The sequence below is a fragment of the Peromyscus leucopus genome, chromosome 5 (assembly GCF_004664715.2).
Source record: "Peromyscus leucopus breed LL Stock chromosome 5, UCI_PerLeu_2.1, whole genome shotgun sequence".
NCBI lineage: Eukaryota > Metazoa > Chordata > Mammalia > Rodentia > Cricetidae > Peromyscus > Peromyscus leucopus.
Window position 1 is genome coordinate 79,310,602 of NC_051067.1, and position 23,035 is coordinate 79,333,636.

A 23,035-nucleotide genomic window follows, 5' to 3' on the forward strand; every position below is an offset into this window, starting at 1 on the left:
GCACACAAGTGGCCCACGACATATATGCAGGCAAAACACCCATACACATAAAATAAAATACAAACTTGAAAATTGTGAGCCAAAATAACCCTTCCTTCCAAAGGCAGGGGCAGGGTGGGGGATGGGGGTGGGGAGAAAGACAGGAAGAAGGGGGTAGGTGGAACTAGAGTTTACATTCAGGCTATGGTCATTAACCCAAGATTTTCACAAACATATTTTTACTTTTCTCACTTGTAGAATTGACCTCTAAACAGCTGCCTTGATAACTCGTACAGTTTTAAATCTTTTTTCTTACTGGATCCCTCAGTTAGGTATGAATGCTGTCCATTGTGATAAGAACGTACTATAGGCGCCTGGCGGTGGTGGCGCACGCCTTTAATCCCAGCACTTGGGAGGCAGAGGCAGGTGGATCTCTGTGAGTTCGAGGCCAGCCTGGGCTAAAGAGTGAGTTCCAGGAAAGGTGCAAAGCTACACAGAGAAAACCTGTCTGGAAAAACCAAAAAAAAAAAAAAAAAAAAAAAAAAAAAAGAACGTACTATAGGCATGCGCACAGGTAAACACACACACACACACACACACACACACACACACACACACACACACACACACACACACACACCCCTGAAGCAAAAGCCTGTGAAACAGGACTTCCTGCTCATTTCCAGTGATGCGGCTTTTTGTTTGCTTGGTTGGTTGGTCTCACTGTGCAGCCTTGGTTGTCTTGGAGCTCCCTGTGTAGATCTGCCCGCCTCTGCCTCATCTCACAGACATCTTCCCGCCTCTGACGTCGGAGGAAGCTTGAGGTGAGTAAAATACACAATATATAATTTTGGAAACAGGGCAGTGCTGCTCCAGACCTGCTCAGCCCTGATCTTTTCTGTCATCTTGGAGCCCTCAGCTCAAACGTCCTCAAAATGCCCTAAGCCCCTTCCTTTCCATCAGCTTAGTATCTGCTCTTTCTTCCGCAGAAGCACTCCCATCCAAAATCAATTGCTTGTTTGCATGCTTCCGGCTCCCTGCAACCTTTCACTGTGAGGACTGCAGTCTTATCTACCTTGGTCATAATTGCATCTTGGATAAATACAATGCTTAGTGTGTCATGCAATAAATACTTGAATGGGTCAATGACCACCAGGAAATAAGCAGGACATTATAATCAAATATCAATTTTGCTAACCCTGTACATATTTTTCTTATAGCCACTGAGGCTTATACTTTGCATTCTTTATTACTTAGGAATGTCGGATAGCATGAGAAGAAAATAACTAAGAGAGAAATCCTTCTTTAAGTAGTTGGATATTTAAGAAAGAGGTACCATTAATCAAGGAAATCTATTTTGACGGCTTCCAGTTACTTACCGCGGAACACATTTTAGTTTCTCTTTAGTTTCTCGAGGGCAAGGACAGCTTGTTGATCTCTCCTTAGCAACCAGAATACTGCCCAGAAGGTAGTGGGTGCTCAATCCCTAGAGACTGAAAGAATTAAGAAAGGAACCCAGTGAACATGTGAAAACGAAGTATGCTTGGCCAGCTGCAGTTCCTCCCCGAGGCAGGAGGGGGCGCCATGACTATCTCTGCCTGGCTGCCTGCTATTCTTGGCCCTTCCCGCTGAACGTCTAACGCTGGGTCCCCGGAGGCGTTTGCTAAAATTAGCCAATAGAAAACTACTTTAGTTAAGAGGTCTGACGAAAATACCCAATAAACTCAGCGTTTCTAGAAAATGGGCGGTGTGAAGGGGAGGGGCTGAGGGGAGCGGTTAGAGGTGGGAGTTGGCGCTGCCGGCCGGGCGGGGACGTAGGGCTGCGATGCCGACCTGGCCGCGGCGGTGACCGGAGCTGCCGCCCGACATGAACTCGCTGGAACAGGCGGAAGGTAGAGTGTGTCGCCCGCCCGGTCCCGAGGCAGATGGGGCCGCGAGGGCAGCGTGACAGGGACCCGGGGCGCCCGGCCGCGGAGGGGTGTCGCGTTTTTCCCGCTCGAACTGGGGGCCCTTCCCATTGACGGGCGCTTGCGTTGTTGTACAGTGCGAATTCATTTTCTTTTTGTCTGACAACCCCGCGAGACGGAAACCCTAGTTTCTTCCTTGGCTTCCGGTAAATTGCCGGGGTTTCGAAGTGCTCTTGGCCTTCCAAAGTTTTGTTTTGCTTTGTTTTGTTTTTTAAAGCACTGTGGAAATAACACCCCACTTCATTCAGAGGTACGCCCTGTCATACAGCACAAGGCGGAGGTGCTCCCTCCTGCTGCCGGGACGATCACCGGTAACCCATTCCGAGGAGGGGAGGGAGTGTCTTTGCACAGCCCGTTATCTGTCTACGGAAGTCCAGTAAGCCATACTACGTAGCCATCAATTAATGATAAGAGGCAGAGCCTGAATCGGATAATTGCAGTCAAGTAGACCTTCGACAGAAAGTGCTTGGTTCCACAGAATTAGAGTTCGGCTGGATTTTGGTCCTTTTATTTGCAGCTCCCCCAATTCCAGCTTTTGGCTCTGGCTGGTCTTCCACATAACCGTTTTTCAGGCTTCTAAAAGTAGAGCAACTGGTTTCCAGAAACTGGAATGAAAGAAAAGTGATGTTTTTGTTGTGTCCTTAAAACTGTCACCATAAGCCAACCGTGCCTGACACATGTGATTTGATGTGTAAGACCTGTAGCCGTTACCGAGCTAACATTTCATTTTTAATAAGTTCGAACTGGAAAGCATAGGTAGAGAACTGAACTCTCTTTGCCTAGATCTCAAGGCTTTCGAAAGAAGACTTACTGAGTATATTCATTGCTTGCAACCTGCCACTGGACGCTGGAGAAGTAAGTGGACTAATGCTTTCTAAGGGAAAATGAAGTGCAGCTGATAACTTTATTCCTAACTAGGAATGACTTCCTTTCATTTAATGCTTTCGACTATTAAAGGCTTGTTTTACTAAGTTATAAGATTTCTGTGTTTACACAACTCTTAAATGTGTTACTTAACACTGTCAACAATGTGTTACAAGTAAGTGCTTACAAAAAGAAAATTGTGGGCTGGCAAGACAGCTGGGGTGCATGCAGTAGACTTTAGGGCTTAGTTTCATCCTCAGAAGCCATTTAAATGAGGAAGGAGAGGATGGACTCCACAGAGTTCTCTGACCTCCACATAGGTGCCGTGGCTTTCATGCCTATACATATCATGCACACTATAAATGATTTTTTAAAGAAAAATTATATCTGGCTACCCTAAAAGGACAGACTATTTTTTATGGTTGAATTTTTCCTTTTTTTTGGGGGGGGAGGTATTTATTTATTATGTATATACAGACCAGAAGAGGACACCAGATCTCATTATAGATGGTTGTGAGCCACCATGTGGTTGCTCAGGACCTCTGGAAGAGCAGTCAGTGCTCCTAACCTATGAGACACCTCTCCAGCTCCCCCCAACTCCTCCCCCCTTCCCTCTGTCCCGTCCGTGTCGTGTGTGTGTGTGTGTGTGTGTGTGTGTGTGTGTGTGTGTGTGTGTCCCGGTTTTTTGAGACAGGGTTTCTCTGTATAACAGCCTGTCTGTCCTGGAACTTGCTTTGTAGATCAGGCAGGCCTGCCTTTGCCTCTGAGTGCTGGGATAAAAAGTATGTGCCACCACTGCCCAGCTGAATTTTTATTTTTCTATGAAAATATATACATATTTTTCAATTTTTAAGTATATCAGTGTTATGTCTGCATATACATATGTGCATGCCTGGTGCCTGCAGAGTCCAGAAGAGGGTACCATATACCCTGGAACTGGAGTTGCTAGTGATTGTAAGCCACTGTGTGGGTGCCGGGACTGAACCCAGGTTCTCTGTGAGAACAGCAAGTGCTCTTAACTGCTGAGCTGTCTGTACAGCACCACTCCACACACACACACAAAAATCACATTTTATTTTCATTTTGTTTTATGTAGATAGATCCCCCCCCCACCCGACAGTTCTCTCTGTAGCTTTGGAGCCTGTCCTGGAATGTATAGGTGTTTTGACTGCATGTCTATCTGTGGACTACATGTGTATTAGTGCACAGAGGCCAGAAAAGGGCAATAGACCTCTAGGACTGGAGTTACAGAGGGTTGTAAGTTGTCATGTGGGTGCTGGGAATTGAACCTAGGACCTCTGAAAGAACAGCCCGTGTTCTTAACTGCTGAGCAATCTCTCCAGCCCCAAGATACATGTTTTTTATTAAATGTTAAAACTTTGATTAAAAACTCGTAATACAAACTTTAGTAGCTTATGAGCTCCAGATTCAGTGAGATACTGTCTCATAAAATAAGTTATACATTGACTTCTGCCCCCCCCCACATATATACATGAACATGTACACAGATACATAAGAGACACCCCAAGCAAAACACAGTTTGCCTACCAGCTATTGAAATATAATTTTGTTAAGAAAAGTCATAGTTTGGAGCTGGAGAGGTGGCTTGGTGATTCAGAGGACATACTGATCTTGTAGAGGACACAAGTTCAGTTCCCAGCACTTAGGTCAGCCATCTGTAACTCCAGCCCAGGGCATCTGACACCCTTTTTTAGATTCTGCAGACAGGCGCACAAACCCATATGGACACACACACATACACACACACACACACACACACACACACACAAACACAATTTAAAATAATAAATCTTTTTTGAAAAAAGAAAAATCATATTTTGACTTGAGGGGATGACTCAATGGTAGAGCATATGTGTAGCATATACGAAGCTCTTGCTTTAAAAAAAAATCATTCAATTATACCTATAAAAGTTAAAACATAGGGCTGGAGAGATGGCTCAGTGGAGGACCTGAGTTTGGTTCCCAGCAACCACATGGTGGCCTCTGTAGGTCCCACATACATATAGTATACATACATACAGAATTATATAGATATTTAAAAAACAAAGGTTATGACATTTTCTTTAGTTTATTTTTAAAAAATATTATATTACATATATTTATTGTGAGCATGTGTGCATATGTACAGTTTCACTAACATGCCACAGCCCCCGTTGAGGTCAGAGGACAACTTGTGAGAGACAGTTCTATCCACCATGTGGGTCCTGGGAGTCGAATTCAGGTTATGAGGCTTAATGGCAAGCAATGTTATCAGATGAGCCATCTTGACCTCCTTAGTTGATTTTGTTTTGTTTTTCAAGACAGGGTTTCTCTATGTAATAATCCTGGCTGCCCTGGAACTCACTTTGTAGACCAGGCTGGTCTCGAACTCACAGAGATCCACCTGCCTCTGCCTCCTAAGCGCTGGGATTAAAGGTGTGTGCCACAATTGCTTGGCCTCCTTAGTTGATTTTTGATACAGCATAGTGGTGTACTTTGGAGCCTGACCCAGAAAAGACTTTCACCTTACTACTGCCCATTCCTAAGTATTGTGAAGGCTACCAAGTGTGATTTGATGAGTTCTAGTTACCGCTCCAGGAGGGGGCAGGGTGGAAGATGTGGACAAATGAGAAGGCTCTGCTCATCTATATTAAGACAAGCTGTCTTTTCCTCCTCCCTCCACCCCTTGTCTTTTTGGCTGTGCGATTTCACTGTCCTGCTCAGACTGGCCTCCAGTTACTAGGCTCAAATGACCCTCCTACCTCTGCTTCCCCAGTTTTTGGGACCACAGATGTGTTATTGCCACTCAGCTTTGGACTAGTCAGAGGAAGCGGGACTCTTGAGATTCAGTTTCTGCCTAGAAGTACAATCAAGTGTTTTGAGTGCTGGGACTCAGATCCCGGGCCTTACATTTGCTAGACATGCTCTCTGTAGCTAGACCACATAGACAGCACAAAGACATAGGTTTTTTTATTTTTATTTTTTTGTTAAAACTTTTTAGGTTTTTATTATTTTATGTGTATGAGTATTTCACCTGCATATACATCTGTGTACCACATGTGTGCCTGGTACCCAAGGAAGTAGTGAGCTGCAGTGTGGGTGCTGGGAATTGAACCCAGTCCTTTATATTTTTTGAAGATTTAATTATTATTTTTATCTTAATGTGTATGAGCATTTTGCCTGCATGTGTGTGTGCACACCATGTGCATGCCTAGTACCCAAGGAGGGCAGAAGAGGGTGCTGGGCCTCCTAGAATTGAGTTAAGGACAGTTGTGAGCCACCATGTCCTGAGAACTGAACGCCGCTCTTCTACAAGAGCAGCGTATGTGCTTTTATCTACTGAGCCATCCCAGCCCTGCACAGGCATATCTTATGTCAAGGCTTGACTCAGGCTGCAGGACCAGAAGAGTACTACTGAAGCCAGGCTCAGGACTTTTTTAAAAAAATTATTTATTTATTTTTATTTTATGTGCATTGGTGTTTTGCCTGCATGTAGGTCTGTATGAGGGTATCAGATCCCCTAGAACTGGAGTTACAGTTATGAGCTGCCATGTAGGTGCTGGGAATTGAACCTGGGTCCTCTGAAAGAGCAGTCAGTGCTCTTAACCACTGAGTCATCTCTCCAGCCCCAGGATTTATTTATTTTTTTATGATTTATTTATTTTTTATTATGTATGCAGTGTTCTGCGTGCATGTATGCCTGCACACCAGAAGAGGGCACCAAATCTCATTATAGATGGTTGCAGGCCACCATGTGTTTGCTGGGAATTGAACTCAGGACCCCTGGAAGATCTCTTAACCTCTGAGACATCTCTCTAGCCCCATAGGGGTCAGGACTTTTAAATGATTTTTATTAGTTGTCTTTATGAAGCTATAACCATATTCCATAAGTTTTGATTGGTCAGATTCATAAGTAGTGATTTTCTTGTTCTTGTTTATGAAGAAATTGCTCCCAAACCTTTGCTGGAAAACCTTTTAAAATGCCATATGGTGAACACACTGTATTTTCCATCTACTTCATAAAAGTGCCATCAGCTTGGTTAATGTATCGATCAAATAAAAACATATATATGAAATACATGAAATCCTTTCTAATATTGGGTTTTATGTCTTTGGTTTTTTTCAAGACAGGATTTCTCTGTGTAGTTTTGGTGCCTGTCCTGGATTTTGCTCTGTAAGTCAGGCTGGCCTTGAACTCACAGAGATCCACCTGGCTCTGCCTCCTGAGTGCTGGGATCAAAGGCGTATGCCACCACCACACAGCCGGTTTTACGTCATTTTTTTATAAAAGTACTAGTGTAATAAATTTCTTTCTGGAAATACAGAATAAGGAATTGAGTTTAATTTGTTCTTAGCTCAGAAAATATTTTGATTCTATTACTAAATACCTAAAATGATTTTTTATTACCTCTGTCACTAGGAATTCCAGAAGATTAGGATTTTATTATGTTTCTGTTTTCTGAAATTTGGTTTTCCCATTTGTAAATTTATCCAGTGTGACTGGAATGAAAGAACTGTCTTCATTTCCAGAACATTAGTTAAGTCATGGTATCCTTTCATTCCTTTTTTTATTATTAATACCATCTGTTCTTCAATTTATACTCTATTTAGATTTTAAGAAGGGGAGGGTATCAAGCAAGTGGCTCAGCAGGTGAAGGTGATTGTCGTCAAGCCTGATGACTTGAATTCAGTGCCCAGGAGCCATCTGGTGTAGGGAGAGAACCAGCTCCCCATAGGTACCTCTGACCTCCACATGTGCACCATGGCGCACACACATATGCATTCATACATACACAAAGTTAAACAAATGTAACATTAAAAAACAAAAAAGCTTAGTGGGAAAAACTAAACCCTTTCCAGGTTCTTCTAACCCTGAAAATTTCTTTTAAGTCCCTTTTAAAAGCCAGTACTGATGGGTCTGCTCCCTAATGACTTCAGTGACTCCAACAGCGACCTTTGTTTAACTCAGCGCAGTAGTCACTGCAGAGCCCCAAGTTAGAACTCCCAGGGCTGCAGTGTGGCTCAGAAAGCAGCCTTTGTTTGTGTGTTTACATTAGAAAATGGGGTTTTCTTTGTCCAGTTTGAGTTTACAGGCTCTGCAAAACCACAATGAAAGTTCTATAGCATGGAGTCTTATGTTGAAATTTTGCATCTGACTTCTTGGTTTTAAGTTTTAGACTGCATTCTCATGAATTCTAAACAAGAAAGAGGAGGTTGCTCTCCTCTGTTCCTGGAGTTGAGAGTGTTGAGGAGAGTCCCTCAAGATGACAAGCCTGACTCTTGAGCCTGGTCATTGCTGTGTCTGATCAAGTGTGGCATCCTTTGGCTGTGGCTGGCAGGCACGGATGGAAGGGGTCTGGAGACGTGAGGGCTGAAGGGTGTGTTTGCCCACTAATTTCCTGTTTCTCTTTCCCCAGTGCTCCTTATAGTGGTGTCTGTCTGTACAGCCACTGGTGCCTGGAACTGGCTCATAGATCCTGAGACCCAAAAGGTAGGAATTTCATTTTAAAATCTTTAGCAGATTAAATGAGATACTGGGTGTACTGGGAGATACTGCTACTAATGACTTTAATCCTTATATTAGCAACATGCTCATATTTTTTCTTTCGCTTAAGGAAAGCTCTAGCTGGTTGTTGTGGGTTGTTATTTTAAGATAGGGTTTCTCTGCATAGCCCTGGCTGTCCTAGAACTAACTCACTCTGTAGACCACGCTGGTCTCAAACTCACAGAGATCCACCTGCCCTACCTTGCCTCCCAAGTGCTTGGATTAAAGGTGTGTGCCACCACTGCCTCGTTCAGTACCAGCTTTTAAAAATTGTAATTCAGTGAATTATCTATGAATACCTTTCTGCATCCCATAAAGCATTTGAGTTGCCGGGGGTGGGGTGGGGTGGGGTGGGGTGGGGCACAAATATAACTGGTTAACAGATTAGACCAGGTGGTCAGAATCAGGAAGGAACCCAAGTCACTGATTTCTAGGCCGTGTAGCTCAGTGAAGTTGACAGAATTGAGTTATAAATTGATCTCTAAGTGACCCGATCCTAGGAGTCACAATTAATTCCGTGTGTTTTCATTGTCATTGAAGAGAAGATGCGGCCACTCCTTGAGTTAGCAAAGCTCTCCTTTCTCTGCATTCGCCCTTCCACGTTTCTTTCCTGGAGTTTAATATCAGAACCCCAAGAGGTCTCCCACTGGGCCTGTGCAGGAGCTTCCCTCTACCAAATGCAATATCGGATTTCATAATGTTAGCTCTGGAAGGATTATTTGATGAAAGCTGATCAAATGTTTCTGAAGTTTCCACCTCTTTCTCCTAGTGCCTTAGTTTCAAGCTCAATCTTTTTTTATTAGAAAATCTGTAGTCTTGGGTTTTTCTTTATTTTGTTTTTTGTTTGTTTGTTTCTTTTTTTTCCTTCAAGACAGGGTCTCACTTTGTAGCCCTGGCTGTCCCGAAACTTCCTGTATAGATCAAGCTAGTCTCAAGCTTACAGAGATCCACCTGCTTCTGCCTCTACCTCCCAAGTGTAGAGATTCTAGGCGCACACCACCACACCTGGCTTTAAGTTCAGTGTTACAGTTTTCAGAAATCATAAAAATAAAATAGCCCCCCCCTTTCTTTTTTTTTTTTTTTTTTTTTTTTTGCGAGATAATAGCCTTGGCTGTTCTGGAACTTACTGTCCTGGAACTTATATCGATCACCTTCCTCTACCTCCTGAGTGCTGGGATTAAAGGCATGTGCCACCATAGCCCGGCTTAGGCTCTCCCTTTTAAAGTTATAATTAAATAGATTACATCTGTAGATTTATGTTCTACTTTTTAAATTATACAGAAGGGGAAGCCTATTAATAAGGCTTTTGTCATCAATGTAGTTGGCAATTCAGACAGCCAGGAGGTTGTTAGATGGGAAAGGACGGGGAGCAGGGGAGGTTGGTGTTGGGTTTTGTTAATAGGGGTTTATGGCAGACAGGAAACTCTCCTGTGAGTTCATTTATAAAATCTGTTCTAAAGGCTGCACTTGGTACTCATCTGCAGGGGAGGGTGGAAGGAGGCTGGCAAGAAGATTAAAAAAGTTGTATCTTGGGAAATGAGTCTACTTATAATTGAGAAAAATATAAGCTGATTTCAGCTAGTTGAGATCTTAATAAAACGAAGAATTAAATGTAATCAGAAATAGGCCCAAAACTATGTAGTTAATATAATTTTCTAAATTAGGTGAGAAGATAGCTGTTAGCCTTAGGGTTGGCTCTTTTTTCTTCAGTATTTAATAACCCCAAACCTGATGAGAGCTCTACCCAGCAACTGTGTCTGAAGCAGGAGGTACGGATATATAAAAGCCAGGGAGAGCCGGGCGGTGGTGGTGCATGACTTTAATCCTAGCACTCAGGAGGCAGCTAGGCAGATCTCTGTGAGTTCGAGGCCAGCCTGGTCTACAGAGGGAGATCTAGGACAGGCTTCAAAGCTACAAACTCCTAAAAGAAGGAGGAAGCTGCTGTTTGGATGTCATAGGTTGTTGCCATGGAGGGAGGGAGGCTAACACAACTGACCTAATTAAAATCAAAACAAAACCAGGGTGGTAGTGCAGTCAGTCCTGTAGTCTTGCCATCAAGGGAGACTGAACCAGGAGGTTTGAGGGACTGGTGCCTGGGCTGCATGGTAAGACATCATTACTAAATAACACCAGAAAAGTAACCAACAACTTTTAGAGTGTAAAATGTCGGGACTGGAGAGGTGACTCAGTGGGTAAATTGTCTGCTGGGTAAGCATGAGGATCTGAGTTGGTAACTCCGACAGTCATAAGCACCAGATGCAGCAGTCCAGTTCTTTGACCCAGGCGGAGAGAACGGGTGGCGACGGTAGAAGGATTCCAGAGCTTGCTGGTCAGTCAGTTCCGCCAATCAGTGAGCTCCAGGTTCAGTGGGAGACCTTGTCCTAAAAAGTAAGGTGGATGGTAAGAGAGGAACAAGCGAATGCATGCATAGAGTATGCACACATTGTCAAATGAAATACAAAGTACTGTATGTGCTAACATTGTATAGACACAGCCGTCTGGTAGGAATCCAGCCTCAGGTTTTCAGCCAGACATGTGGCACACACCTTTAATCCCAGCACTTGGGAGGCAGAGGCAATAGGGTCTCTTGAGTTTGAGCCCAGCCTGGTCTACAGAGCAAGTTCTAGGATAGCCAAGGATACATAGAAAATCCTGCCTCCAAAAACAAACAAAAACCCCTCAATATTTCCTTAATTACATATATTGTGTGTGTGTGTGTGTGTGTGTGTGTGTGTGTGTGTGTGTGTGTGTGTTTGCCACTCTTGTGGAGGTCCGAAGACCTTTGGTGGAATTGGCTTTCTTCTTCCACCATGTGGGTCCTGGGGATTGAACTCAGGTTATCAGGCTTGGTGGCAAATACCTTTACCTATCAACAATCCTGCTGGCCAGTAAACCTCAGAGGTTGTAAAAAGGCAGTTCTTCAGAGGCAGCCTTAGTGGCTTATGCCTATGTTGCCCTACTTGGGAGGCTAAAGCACAGGGATGGCTGTGAGTTCTAGGCTGCCATGGTTACTATGGAGGTACCAGGTCAGCAGGGGCTCCATAGCAAGGCCCTGTCTCACTAAACAGAAGGAAAAGGAAGTCCTCTGGAGCAGTAGTTTGTCTTCGGCATCACCTAAGCCTTGGTCTTCATTTGGCTGTGTTGACTCATATACCTAGTATATTTCTTTGTCTTATATGTGTGTTTAGCTCTCTGTCTTAAACCCTGAGAATCTCCTGTGGGGAGAGTGCTGTGCTGCCTTTGAGGGTTTCTTCTCTGTTCTTACCAGTCCATTTACTTTGTTGTGTTAGACACTCCACATGTTTATCTTTTCACTTCCTTATGTTTCAGTTTCCAAGCCTCTGCCTTTTGTGCCCTCTCTTGTTCCACACGTGGATTCTGCACTCCTGTTCCTCTACAGAGCCTTAGAATTGTGTGTTTTCAACTTTTCTATGGTCTTTTCAGTATGCCCAGATCTGAATGAAGCTCTTTGGTGCATGCTCTCTCTCTCTCTCTCTCTAGTTATTTACAGATTCCTACTAACCAGTTTCCCCTGCTTCAGTGTCCTGTGACCACTGAAGTCTTAGTAGCTTCAAAAACAACTTTTAAAAATTTTATATTTTTCTATTTCATTATTTTTCAAGTAGCTTCAAAACAGCTTTATGTAAAAAAAATTCAAATAAACTTCATTTATTTCAAGCAAAGTCGATGGAGGAGCTGTAGAAACTAAACTAATAGGGAAGGTGATGTATGTGTGGAGTGTGGGGCAGGAGATGAAGATTGATCTGGGACCTGGTTATGAATGACAGAGCTGGCCCAGCTCTCTTAAGGTAGCTTTTAATTTTTCGAGACATTCTCACTATGCAGCTATTACAGAACTCCCTGTGTAGATCAGGCTGGCCCTGAACTCACAGAGATCTACTTGCCTCTACCTCCTGAGTATTGAAATTAAAGGTGTGTACCACCACCACCACCACCACCACCACCCCCAGCCGTGAGGAAGCCTTTTGACAGAGAGGTAATTAAATCAAATTCAGTCTGTTTTCACCTTTAGTCCCAGCACTCGGGAGGCAGAGGCGGGCAGATCTTTGAGTTTGAGGTTAGCCTGGTCAACAGAGTGAGTTCCAGGACAGCCAGGACTAAGCAGAGAAACCCTATGGAATGGGTCGGGGTGGGGGATGGGAGGGTGGGGGGAGTGAGAGACGGGGAGAGGGGAAAAAGAGACTAAAGGTCTCATCTTCAGTCATTGAACAGAAAGAGCAGGGTTTTTGGTGGGGTGGTTTTCTGATTATAGGAATGAATTTGAAAGGGTCTAGTGTTTGGCATGGATGACATACACTCTGTTATCTTGCCATACAAAGAAGATAAAGCCCATGCTTTATTTTCACGGCACTGCAATAAAGAGAACTAGAGTGGTTGGAAGTCTTCACATCCTGGTAGTTTAGATGGTAAACATTACACATTTCTGTGTAGGGTCCTAAGATTTTTATGTCTCACACTTTTCTTTTACAGGTGTCCTTCTTCACGTCATTGTGGAATCATCCATTTTTCACAATTAGCTGTATAACTCTAATAGGCTTGTTCTTTGCTGGCATACACAAAAGAGTAGTCGCACCATCAATGTATCCTTTGCCAGGAGTTGAATTTTCTTCTCTGAACTAAGTTGAAGAACTTCTCTTATCTAAGTGGCGGCTGTTAGAAGCTGTGTTAATCACATTCCACCCCAGTGACAAAATACCTGGGCAGATTTGTCTTGGCTCCTGATTTGAGAGGTTCCAGTCCAGGACTGACTGAAAACTCCGTTGTGTTTTAGCTGTGGTAAGGCAGACATCATGGCCAGGAGTGTGGGGTAAAACAACCCATGGTGGCAGGAAACAGAGGGAAGGGTTCAGTAACAAAATATGCCTTTCAAAGTCACCCCTCGTTGACCTACATCCTCTGACTAGGCCCCACCCCCTTAGCAATGAATGTATCAGTGGATTTATCTATTGATGAAGTTTGTCCCTTTGCTACTCTCCATGCCAATGGCTGGGGACCAAGCCTTTAACACATGAGCCTTTGGGGGTAACCTTTCCTGTCAGAACCATAACAGAAGCGTGCTTCGCATTGGCAGTTTTCCTTTGACCACATTGATTCAGCATAGCTGCTCGGTGTCGAACGGTATTATCAGAATACAATATGTCTTGTGATGATGTAAGTATTTTTTCATTAGAATATACCCCTAGCCAGGTATGATTGTTGACATCTATAATCTCTGCCCCTGGGAGGCAAGAGGATTACTTCAAGTTCAAGGCCACTCTGATCTACATAGTGAGACCCTGTTTCAAAATAACAGAAATGCTGAGGGAGTACTGACGTGTTTCGTTTTAGGAAAACAGACCTTTGGGTCATGTGGGTCAGGCATGGTGGCATACACCTGTAATCTCCCTACATGGAACTGAGGCCAGAGAGTCAAGAGTGTGAAGCCAAGGTTGGGGTGTAGCTCAGTGCTTGTTTAACGTGGGAAGCCTTGGTTTGATCTCTAACACCACATGAAACCAGGCATAATGGTAGACACCTGTAATCCCAGCACGTGGGAGGTGGAAACAGGAAGATCAGAGTTCAAGGCTCTCCTTAGCTATATACAAATTTGAGGCTAGTCTGTAGATAAAAATGCTGTCCTTACAACAAAAAACAAACAAGCAAACCAAAAAGAAGCAGTAAAAGAGTTAAGGCCAGCCTGAACTCCATAGCAGTACCTTAGCTGAACAAAACAAGATTATACCTGAAATCTTTCAGTCAGGCTTGTTGGCACACACCTTTAACCCTAGCACTCAGGAGGCAGAGACAAGCCTGTTTTATATAGCAAGTTCCAGACCAGCCAGGGCTAGTCAGTGGTTCCAAACAAATTGGTAGGGTTGACAGTTGAATCTTTTATATTTTTAGTATTTTTTAAAATTTTGAGACAGGGTTTTGGTTTGTAGCCTAGGCAGACCTGGAATTTACTATGTCATCCAAGTTGGTCTCAAATCTTCATTTCTCATGCCTTAGCCTCCTGATTGTTGGTGTTACTGGTGTGCACCACTACCATGCCCATCTCATTTTGATCTTTCTTAATGATAGAATCATGATGTACCTTAAAATTCAGTAAAAATTTAAAATACGGTAGTCATTAATGAACCAAAGTGGCAAGAAATGTCTTTATAAAATGTTATTTATCTTGTGTATGTTGTCATTTGTAAAATAAAAATATCTTAACTATAGGTAAACAACCTGTATGTGGGTTTTATGGGTGGGGTTGTCAGTTTGTTTGAGACAGGGTTTCTCTATGTTGTCCTAGCTGTCCTGGAGCTCACTATGCAGACCACACCGCTCTTGAACTCACAGAGATCCTCCTGCCTCTGCCTAGTGAGTGATGGGGTTAAAGGTGTGTATTACTATTCTGCTCTTATAAAGGACCCAAGTTTTTTTCTCAGCACCCATGTCACATGTGTGCCTGTAAGAGCAACTTCAGGGCATCTAACACCCTCTTCTGGGTTTCACAAGCACCTGCACTCACATGTGCACATTCACACACACATTATTTTCAAAAAATAAATCTAAGAGCTTGGCATAGTATGTTCTCCTTTAATTCCAGCACTCAGGAATCAGAGGCAGGAGGATCTCTGTGAGTTTGAGGCCATTTTGGTATGCATAGTGAGCTCCAAGATTGCCCTAACTACATAGAAAAACCTTGTCTCAAAAAACAAAACAAAATACAAAAGTAAAAAAAGTCAGGTATGGTGCATGTCTTTAATCCCTGGAGGCAGAGGCAGATGGATCTTGTGAGGGCACCATCTATTTCCATGCAGGTAAAACATTCATATACATAAAATAAAATGAACCTGATCTTTAAAATTATACCTCATTAAAATAGTGGAAAACTGGTATGAAAGATATGCTAAAAAGCCAGGGATGGCCACACAACTGCCTGTAACCTCAGCACTGCAGTTGGTTGAGACAGGAGCATTGCCAGGGGTGCCAGCTCCAAGTTTAGTGAGAGACCCTGTCTTGGGAGAGGAAAGTAGAGAATGATGCTGCAGAATACCTGCAGTGGTCCTCTGAACTTTGAAGAAGTTCCGCATGTGCATACACAACATGAGTGCATAACCATACACACATAAGAGTATTTTATAATAGCAAGAAGTTAGCAAAAACTAAATGACCTCAAGTGAAAGTTGAAAAAGCAACCAGCATCTAAGTGACATGTTTGATCTGAAGAAAAATATAAATTAAAATTGTCTAAATTCTCACCAACCAAAGATGATCGTGTCTTGCACTTTGTTGTATATTCTTATTAGCGTCTAGTTAAGGAACATGTTGCCCCAACACAGGAATTTAAGAGCCCCTAATTATTGGCCGTTAACCATGTGCAAAGTCCCAGGCTTATTTCCCTACCCAAATTATCGTAGTTGTCTAATTGCATACTGGTTGCATTGTAATTTAGCCTCCTGTTTGCCATACAGTTGTTTCTCCATCTTTCATACTGTGTGTGTGCTTTGTTTCCCACTAGAATTAAATGCACTGTGGCAGAAGCTGCTTTGTGTGGTTTATTACTAAATATTTAGCATGTCATGCGGTACCTGGCACATAGTAGGCACGCAAAGAATACTGAATAGATGTGTTAGTAATGTAACACATCTGTGTAAACCCTTCATCTAGAATCTAGTTTGTTCAGATAAACCCTTAGAAGAATTTGGATTTTATGGTATGACTTTATTGTTGCTGTTATAACTTATTTTTTATATACTTGGCTTAACTCTACAAAAACATTTCTTAGAATATTCTGGCCACCAACAGTATGTGAGTATTCATTCCTTACTGTTGGTTTACTTCTTTTAAAAAAATATTTATTTTATTTTTTTGTGTACAGGTATTTTGCTTCCATATGTCTGTACACCATGTTTATACTTGGTGCCTGTGGAGACCATAAGAGGATGTCTGATCCCCTGGAACTAGAGTTATAGATGTTTGTGAGCCACCATGTACCAATGTTGGCTGGGTTTTTTTGTTTGTTTGTTTTGTTTGTTTTGCCTTTTGAGACAGAGTTTTTCTGTGTAACAGTTCTGGCTGTCCTCAAACTTACTGAGATCCTCAAACCCACTGAGAGCCACCTGCTTCTTCCTCCTAAGTGCAGGGATTAAAGGTGTCCCCCACCACGCCGGTCAGCCTTGTTGACTCATAACTGCTGAGCCATCTCTTCAGCCCCTTAGTTTACTTTTTAGCTTAAGGAAATGAAAACTTTGTGTAGAAAGAAGCATTTTGTCCAAATAATTTTATGTTTATAAATATAGTTTAATAAGAAACGTAAATCTGAACACTTGGGAGGCAAAGCCAAGTGGATCTCTCTGAGTTCAAGGCCAATCTGGTCTACATAGTGAGTTCCAGGTCAGCTAAGGCTATTATATAGTGAAACCCTGTCTCAAAATTCAGACAACAAAAATACACCAAAGCTATCCTGAAACTCACTCTGTAGATCAGGCTGGCCTCAAACTCATAGAGATCCTCCTGCCTCTGCCTCCCAAGTACTGGGGTTAAAGTTGTGCACCACTACCACTGGCCGAAAGCTCCAATCTTTATCCAGTGTATTTTTTCTTTTTAACCACCCTCCCTTTTGGTATTTTCTGTGACATTCCATGTGTCTTAGAGAACATCTCAATTTAAACTAGTCCCATTTCAAGTACTTAGCTGCATACAGTTAATGGCAACCTAACTGGACTGTGCCACCATAAAACATTAAACAATCAAAACATCAGGATAAAAGTATGGATATTTCTGGGTATGGTGGCATAACCCTTAATCCCAGCACTTGAGAGGCAGGAGGATATCGGAGGATAACTCAGGAATCATTTGTCTCCTTGCACATTGGGTCCTGGGGACTGAACTGAGGTTGTCACCTGTCAGCAAGAGCCTTTACCCATTGCCCCACCTCACTGGCTCCATCAAATACCCTTTAAAAGAAAAGTTTTACATTTTTTGGTTGATTTTGTGTGTGTGTATGTATGTATGTATGTATGTATGTGTGTGCACATGGACACCCAAGTATGCATACACTATATGCCACAATGCCAATGGGAAAGAGAAAGACTTGGATAGTTCTTTGCTTCTGCCATATTGGTTCTACGGGCTGAACTCAGGTTATCAAGCTTGGCAGCAAGTGCCTTAACCTGCTAAACTATGGTCCTCAAATGCCCTTTAAAGTTTGTAAGTAACTGTCGGTGTTTTGATTAGAACTGTGAATTGAAATTTTTTTTCTTTTTTTACAGACAGGAAAGCTAATTTTGAAACCTAGACCTCACGTTCAATGACAAACTGCACTATTGTTAGGGAACCTAAACCAGTCTGTCTTCAAATAAGAGATACAGCAAAAGGCCCTAAAGGATTCCTTGTGGAGCTGGCTGTGTGACGGTTTAGCAGCAGCTGACAAGCAGCGTGCACTGTTTGCCTGGAGTATCTCGATGATGATGACGGCGGCGGCGGCGGCGGAGCTGTCAGTGCTCAGTACCCTTGATTACCTGTGTTCAGTATTAGTGTCACTTTAGGACTTCAGCTCCTGCGAAGAATGTTGCAGGTGAAGTTTGTGTGTATGTTACTAAGTTAAACTTAGAAACCAAACCTCATTCAGTTTTTATAATGTATTTTTGCAGACTACTGTAAATAGCAAATCAATGCCAATGTTAAACCAAGAGGAAAATGTTTGGACTTTGTTCTCCTGCACCAGTATTTCAGGAACCATCTGCTTGGCATCTCCACAGCTCCTTAACACTGGCGACTATGTGTGCCTGCATTCTCAGCGCCTCTTCCCATTGTGCTGCAGGAAAAGCATCAGACTCCACTTAGACTGAGGAAAGCTCATCTCCATTATGTTGAAAATTTATACATGTTTCCACAATTTTTGTTAAGCCCAATACTGGATTCTGGCAACTATTGTTATATTTTTCAGTAAATTGTTTTCATTTAATACTAAATTACTTTTTTAAAAAGAATTTTAAAAAACACCCCAAAGTCTTCTGAATGTACAAGTTAAATTATGTATTGTCTGGGAATTTGACAGTCCTTATTTTAGGTGACTGGATTTTATGCTGTGGTAGACGTGTTGAACTAGTGCTGTCCTGTGTAGCTGATGGGCTCAGTCCATCGCCAATAACACAGGAACCTCACCGCAGACCAGAACCTGCAGTTCTCACTGCTGGAGAGTGCTGATGACATACTGTGTATGTGCAACAGCCACGTGTAGTACAGTAGCCCTCGAAATGAAACTATTGGGATTGCTGTAAATACTTCAAGTACTAGAGGTGCCTTTTACCTGTTTATTAGAAGATTTTGAAAAGGTTAAATTATTTCATGAGCAATATTTTAAATTTCATCTAATATGAAACTAAATTTGAATAATAGGACAAAAACATTTAATAAAGCTGCCATTTAACTAACATGTATTCATCTTGACTTTCCTGTGTATAAAATTGTATTCTTTGAATTGCAGCAATAAACCCTCTGCTTCTAAGAACTCAAAGAGGGTATTCTATATGTTCTGCATTGTTTTATTTTCTGTAAATTTTGTAGGTAAATATGTGCATAAAAATAAATACTTTATATATAATTAGTGATTAGAGTTTTTCTTTGGTTAATTGTGTCTGCAACTGGAAAAAATGTAAACATATTCTATGTATGAGAAACAAGCTAATTCCAAGTTAGAAATTTTACTTAATTTTTTTTTTTTTTTACGTGTATGAGTGTTCTGCTTTCATGTATGTCTGTGTACCACTTCATGCCTGCTGCCTGTGCACGTAAGAAAAGGGCTTCAGATCCAGTGTTTGTATCTGGTGCCCACAGAAACCAAAGAGAGTGTCAGGTCCCCTGGGACTGGAGTTACATGTGGTCCTGATCTTTCTTGAGTATGTCTCTTTGCTCATTTAAGAAAGTGAATGACAATTTCGTGCCAGTTAGTGTTGGGAATGCAGTGATATGTGGGAATGGGTATCTTGTCCTCACAAGATGTGGTTTTTCAGCTGGGAAAACAGCAACTACATATAGAAACAGAAAGGGACATTTCTTCATCCTGCTTTGAAGTAAAAGAACAGAGTGTGTCTCGAGAGAGACCTGTCTCTGACTGAAGTCAGAAAGGTACCCATAAAGAAGTGCCTCTTGGCCGGCGGCGGTGGTGGCCCACACCTTTAATCCCAGCACTCAGGAGGCAGAGGCAGTCAGATCTCTGTGAGTTCGAAGTCAGCATGGTCTACAAAGTGAGTTCCAGGACAGGCTCCTAAGCTACACAGAGAGACCCTGTATCAAAAATAAATAAATAAAATTAAATTAAAAAAATAAAAAAAAAAGTGCCTCTTAGCCGGATGTGGGGGTGCACGCCTTTAATTCCTGAGCTCAGGAGGCAGAGGCAGGTGGACCTCTGTGAGTTCTAAGCCAGCCTGGTCTACAGAGTGAGTTCCAGGACAGCCAGGGCAACAGAGAACCCTGTCTAGAACAAAAAAAAAGGGGGGGGGGCTCCTGTGTCCACTAATTTATGGGGTTGGGGAAAGAGGCTTATGCAAAACCCTAGGACCTAAAGAGCATCATTAAAGACCAGGACATAGGCGTGAAGTGAGATGAGGCAGCCTAGCTGAGATTTTGAGAAGTATCCTCAGAGGAAGAGAAGCCACTGAAAGATTTTGAAAAGGACAGTGAATATCATAATAAGAACCATGGAAAGCTCTTTGGGAAAGATCACAGAGTGGACATTGAAAGACCATATAATCAAGACAAGTGAAGACTACTCTGGACTATGGATATGGCAGGAAGTTTGTGTCCAGATAAAGAAAATAAAATATTTGGTGCTCCATGGGTTCTTTGCACCTTTAAGGTTGAGAGGCTTGAACTTCCATCTGGGAGCTTCACTTATGTGATTATTTCCTAATCATGGCATAGGAAGGAATGCTATCTTGCTAGGTACAGTCTACTCCTTGTAGATAGGTTACGCTGCGACAGAACTTCTCTTTTGAACAATTGAATCAGAAGCCTACCGCTTCTAATGTGTTAACATTCCCAGGGAAGCCCAGGGCTCCACCCGCTGTCAGAGATGGCCCCGCCCACACTGCTCTACACGCACGCGCACTCCCTGAACCCGCCCTCTCCTCTCTGCCGACGCACCGTGCGCAAGCGCGCAGCTTTTCCATGTGTCTTCAGGCCGTCAGCCCGGCCCGGCTGAAGAGAGACGCCAAGTAGCGTCGGAGAGGGGAAGCCTTCACGGGCCCGGCGGCCCCCATCGCCTGTTGCTGTCTTCCTCTCCCGGTCTCTCACCGCAGCCTCCGTCGCCATGGGTAAGAGTCGGACGAAGCGCTTCAAGCGACCTCAGTTCTCCCCTACCGGTAGCTGTCAGGCCGAGGCGGCGGCCGCGGCGAACGGGACTGAAGACGAGGAGGACGACGGGCCGGCGGCGGAGCTTCTGGAAAAGGTGGGACGAGGGCCCGGGCGGCTTGTGGCAGGGCGCCCGCGGGAGCGGTGCGGCGCGCGCGTGCTCACTGCCCACCTCTGACTCTGACGTCTTGGCTCCCGCAGCTCCAGCACCCGAGCGCCGAGGTCCGCGAGTGCGCCTGCGCGGGGCTGGCCCGGCTGGTGCAGCAGCGGCCGGCGCTGCCGGACCTGGCGCGCCGCGATGCTGTGCGCCGGCTCGGGCCGCTGCTGCTGGACTCCAGTCTGGCGGTCAGGGAGACGGCCGCCGGAGCTCTGAGGTGAGTCGGAGAGGGCCCGAGGCCGTGTCCCTGCGAGCCAACAAACCCAGCACACCCCCTCCCGATGCGATCTCCACCTCTGGAGGGAGGAAAACCTGCCTGTGATCCCAGGATTGCAGCGGATAGAGATGTGAGTCCAGGTTCCGAAGGACTCCAGTACCCACAGACCACACACATTGTTTGTATCCACCTGGCTGCTGCTTCACCTGTCCTCAAAGCTGATGCACATTTCCCCCTCCAAAAACCGCCCTAGGGTCCCTGATTGGATGAAGTCTTCCAGTCTGTGCTCTAAGTATACCGATATTGCAGCATGCAGGATGTGAAGCAGGACAGCCAAGATCCTTGTCTTTGCAGGAGCTCATTGAGAGGGTGTCTGGAAACTAGCAAAAAGTCAAAACAGTGTTCATGAGAAGTGCTGTCTGTGTAAAAGAGAGGGGGAGTTGAACTGGGGTGTCCTCTAGTTGGCATTTGTAAACGGAGACCAGAAGAGCAGAGAACCAGGCGTGGGAAAATAGGGTGAGAGCATCGGTTATGGGAGGAACAGCTATGCCAGAGAAGTGAGGCAGAGGGTAGATTGACTCTGCACAGAAGCTAATGTGGGGATTCAAGTTGCTCAGGCTGCTGAGTTGAAGGATTTGTTCTAAACCAGAGTGATGAAGTCGACCTTTTAAAAAAGCCACTCTGAGGACTGCAGAGAATGAGCTGTAGAGGGGGCAGGATCTTAACATTTGTACTCTGGTAGATTTGCCTGTGTGCACCGTGTTTCAGTGAAATATGGATGGAGTGCCTGTGTACCAGCCATTGGACTAGGCTTGGGGAATGATGTACTGAGGAATACAGACATAATCTCTGTCCTTAATAAATCTTAAGTCTATTGAAAAAGATTTCTGTTAATCATCTATTGATTATTCCTGGTGTGGTTGTGCATGCCTTTAATCCCATCACTTGTGTGTGGCTGGAGATTTCTCCAGTCCCACTCGGCCGCAGCCACTCAGACCCAAGTAAACACAGAGACTTAGATTACTTACAAACTGTATGGCCGTGGCAGGCTTCTTGCTATCTGGTTCTTATATCTTAAATTAACCCATTTCTATTAATCTTTAAGTTGCCACATGGCTCGTGGCTTACCAGTACTTTACATCTTGCTTCTCATGGCAGTGGCTGGCAGTGTCTCTTCATTCAGCCTTCTACCTCCCAGAATTTTCCTCTCTACTTATCCCACCTATACTATACTTCCTGCCCAGCTACTGGCCAATCAGCATTTTATTTATCAATCAATTAGAGCAACACATTCACAGCATACAGAAAGACATCCCCAGCACTTGGAAGGCAAAGGCAGGCTGATCTCTTGGGTTCAAGGCCAGCCTGGTCTACAGAACGAGTTCCAGGATAGCCAGGGCTATACAGGGAAACCCTGTCTCAGGGAAAAAAAATCTATTGATTATTATTAACCAAACAATCCATATATGTATAAATAAGGCCAATAGTAATTGCAGAGCATTTTGTTAGTGAGGGTGTGGTGGTTTGTATAAGAATGGGTCTCATAGGCTCATATATTTAAATGCTTAGTTACCAGGGAGCAGCACTAATTGAAAAGGATTAAGAGGTATGGCCAGCCAGGCAGTGGTTGTGCTTGACATTAATCCCAGAACTGTGAAGGTAGAGGCAGGTGGATCTCTGAGTTTGAGGTCAACCTCAAGTTCTAGGGTAGCCAAGGCTAGACAGAGAAATCCTGTCTCCAAAAACAAAACAAACAAACTATATATATATATCTTCTTTTTGGAGTATAGGTGTGGGTTTCCTAGATGAGGTATATCACTGTGGATGGGCTTCAAGGTTTCAAAAACCCTACACCAGGCCAAGTCTCTGTCCATGGATCAGGATGTAGCTCTCAGCTACTGCTCCAGCGCCGTGCATGCCAACATGCTTCCCACCATGATGATAATGGACTAAGCCTCTGA

At 43.7% G+C, this 23,035-nt stretch overlaps 2 protein-coding genes across 3 annotated transcripts in view; both read left to right on the forward strand.

Annotated features, from left to right (window-relative positions):
* The first annotated feature begins 1,755 nt into the window (after positions 1 to 1,755).
* On the forward strand, positions 1,756 to 18,956 carry Cnep1r1 (CTD nuclear envelope phosphatase 1 regulatory subunit 1). Of its 2 annotated transcripts, XM_028891819.2 has the most exons (6): positions 1,756 to 1,871; positions 2,730 to 2,801; positions 8,228 to 8,301; positions 12,847 to 12,956; positions 13,473 to 13,527; positions 17,619 to 18,956. In XM_028891819.2, exons 1-6 carry the CDS (start codon positions 1,847 to 1,849, stop codon positions 17,658 to 17,660), a joined length of 378 nt encoding a protein of 125 aa, XP_028747652.1. In that variant the 5' UTR covers positions 1,756 to 1,846; the 3' UTR covers positions 17,661 to 18,956. The 2 variants fall into 2 exon arrangements, with proteins under 2 accessions (XP_028747652.1, XP_037061965.1); XM_037206070.1 differs by lacking the exon at positions 2,730 to 2,801.
* A 1,546-nt stretch (positions 18,957 to 20,502) lies between these two features.
* Heatr3 (HEAT repeat containing 3) overlaps positions 20,503 to 23,035 on the forward strand; it is a 38,619-nt gene continuing 36,086 nt past the window's right edge. The window contains exons 1-2 of the mRNA XM_028891817.2: positions 20,503 to 20,797; positions 20,902 to 21,074. Of these exons, the coding sequence (XP_028747650.1) occupies positions 20,660 to 20,797; positions 20,902 to 21,074 (311 nt within the window). The 5' untranslated portion in view covers positions 20,503 to 20,659. The remainder of the gene's footprint in view (positions 20,798 to 20,901; positions 21,075 to 23,035) is intronic.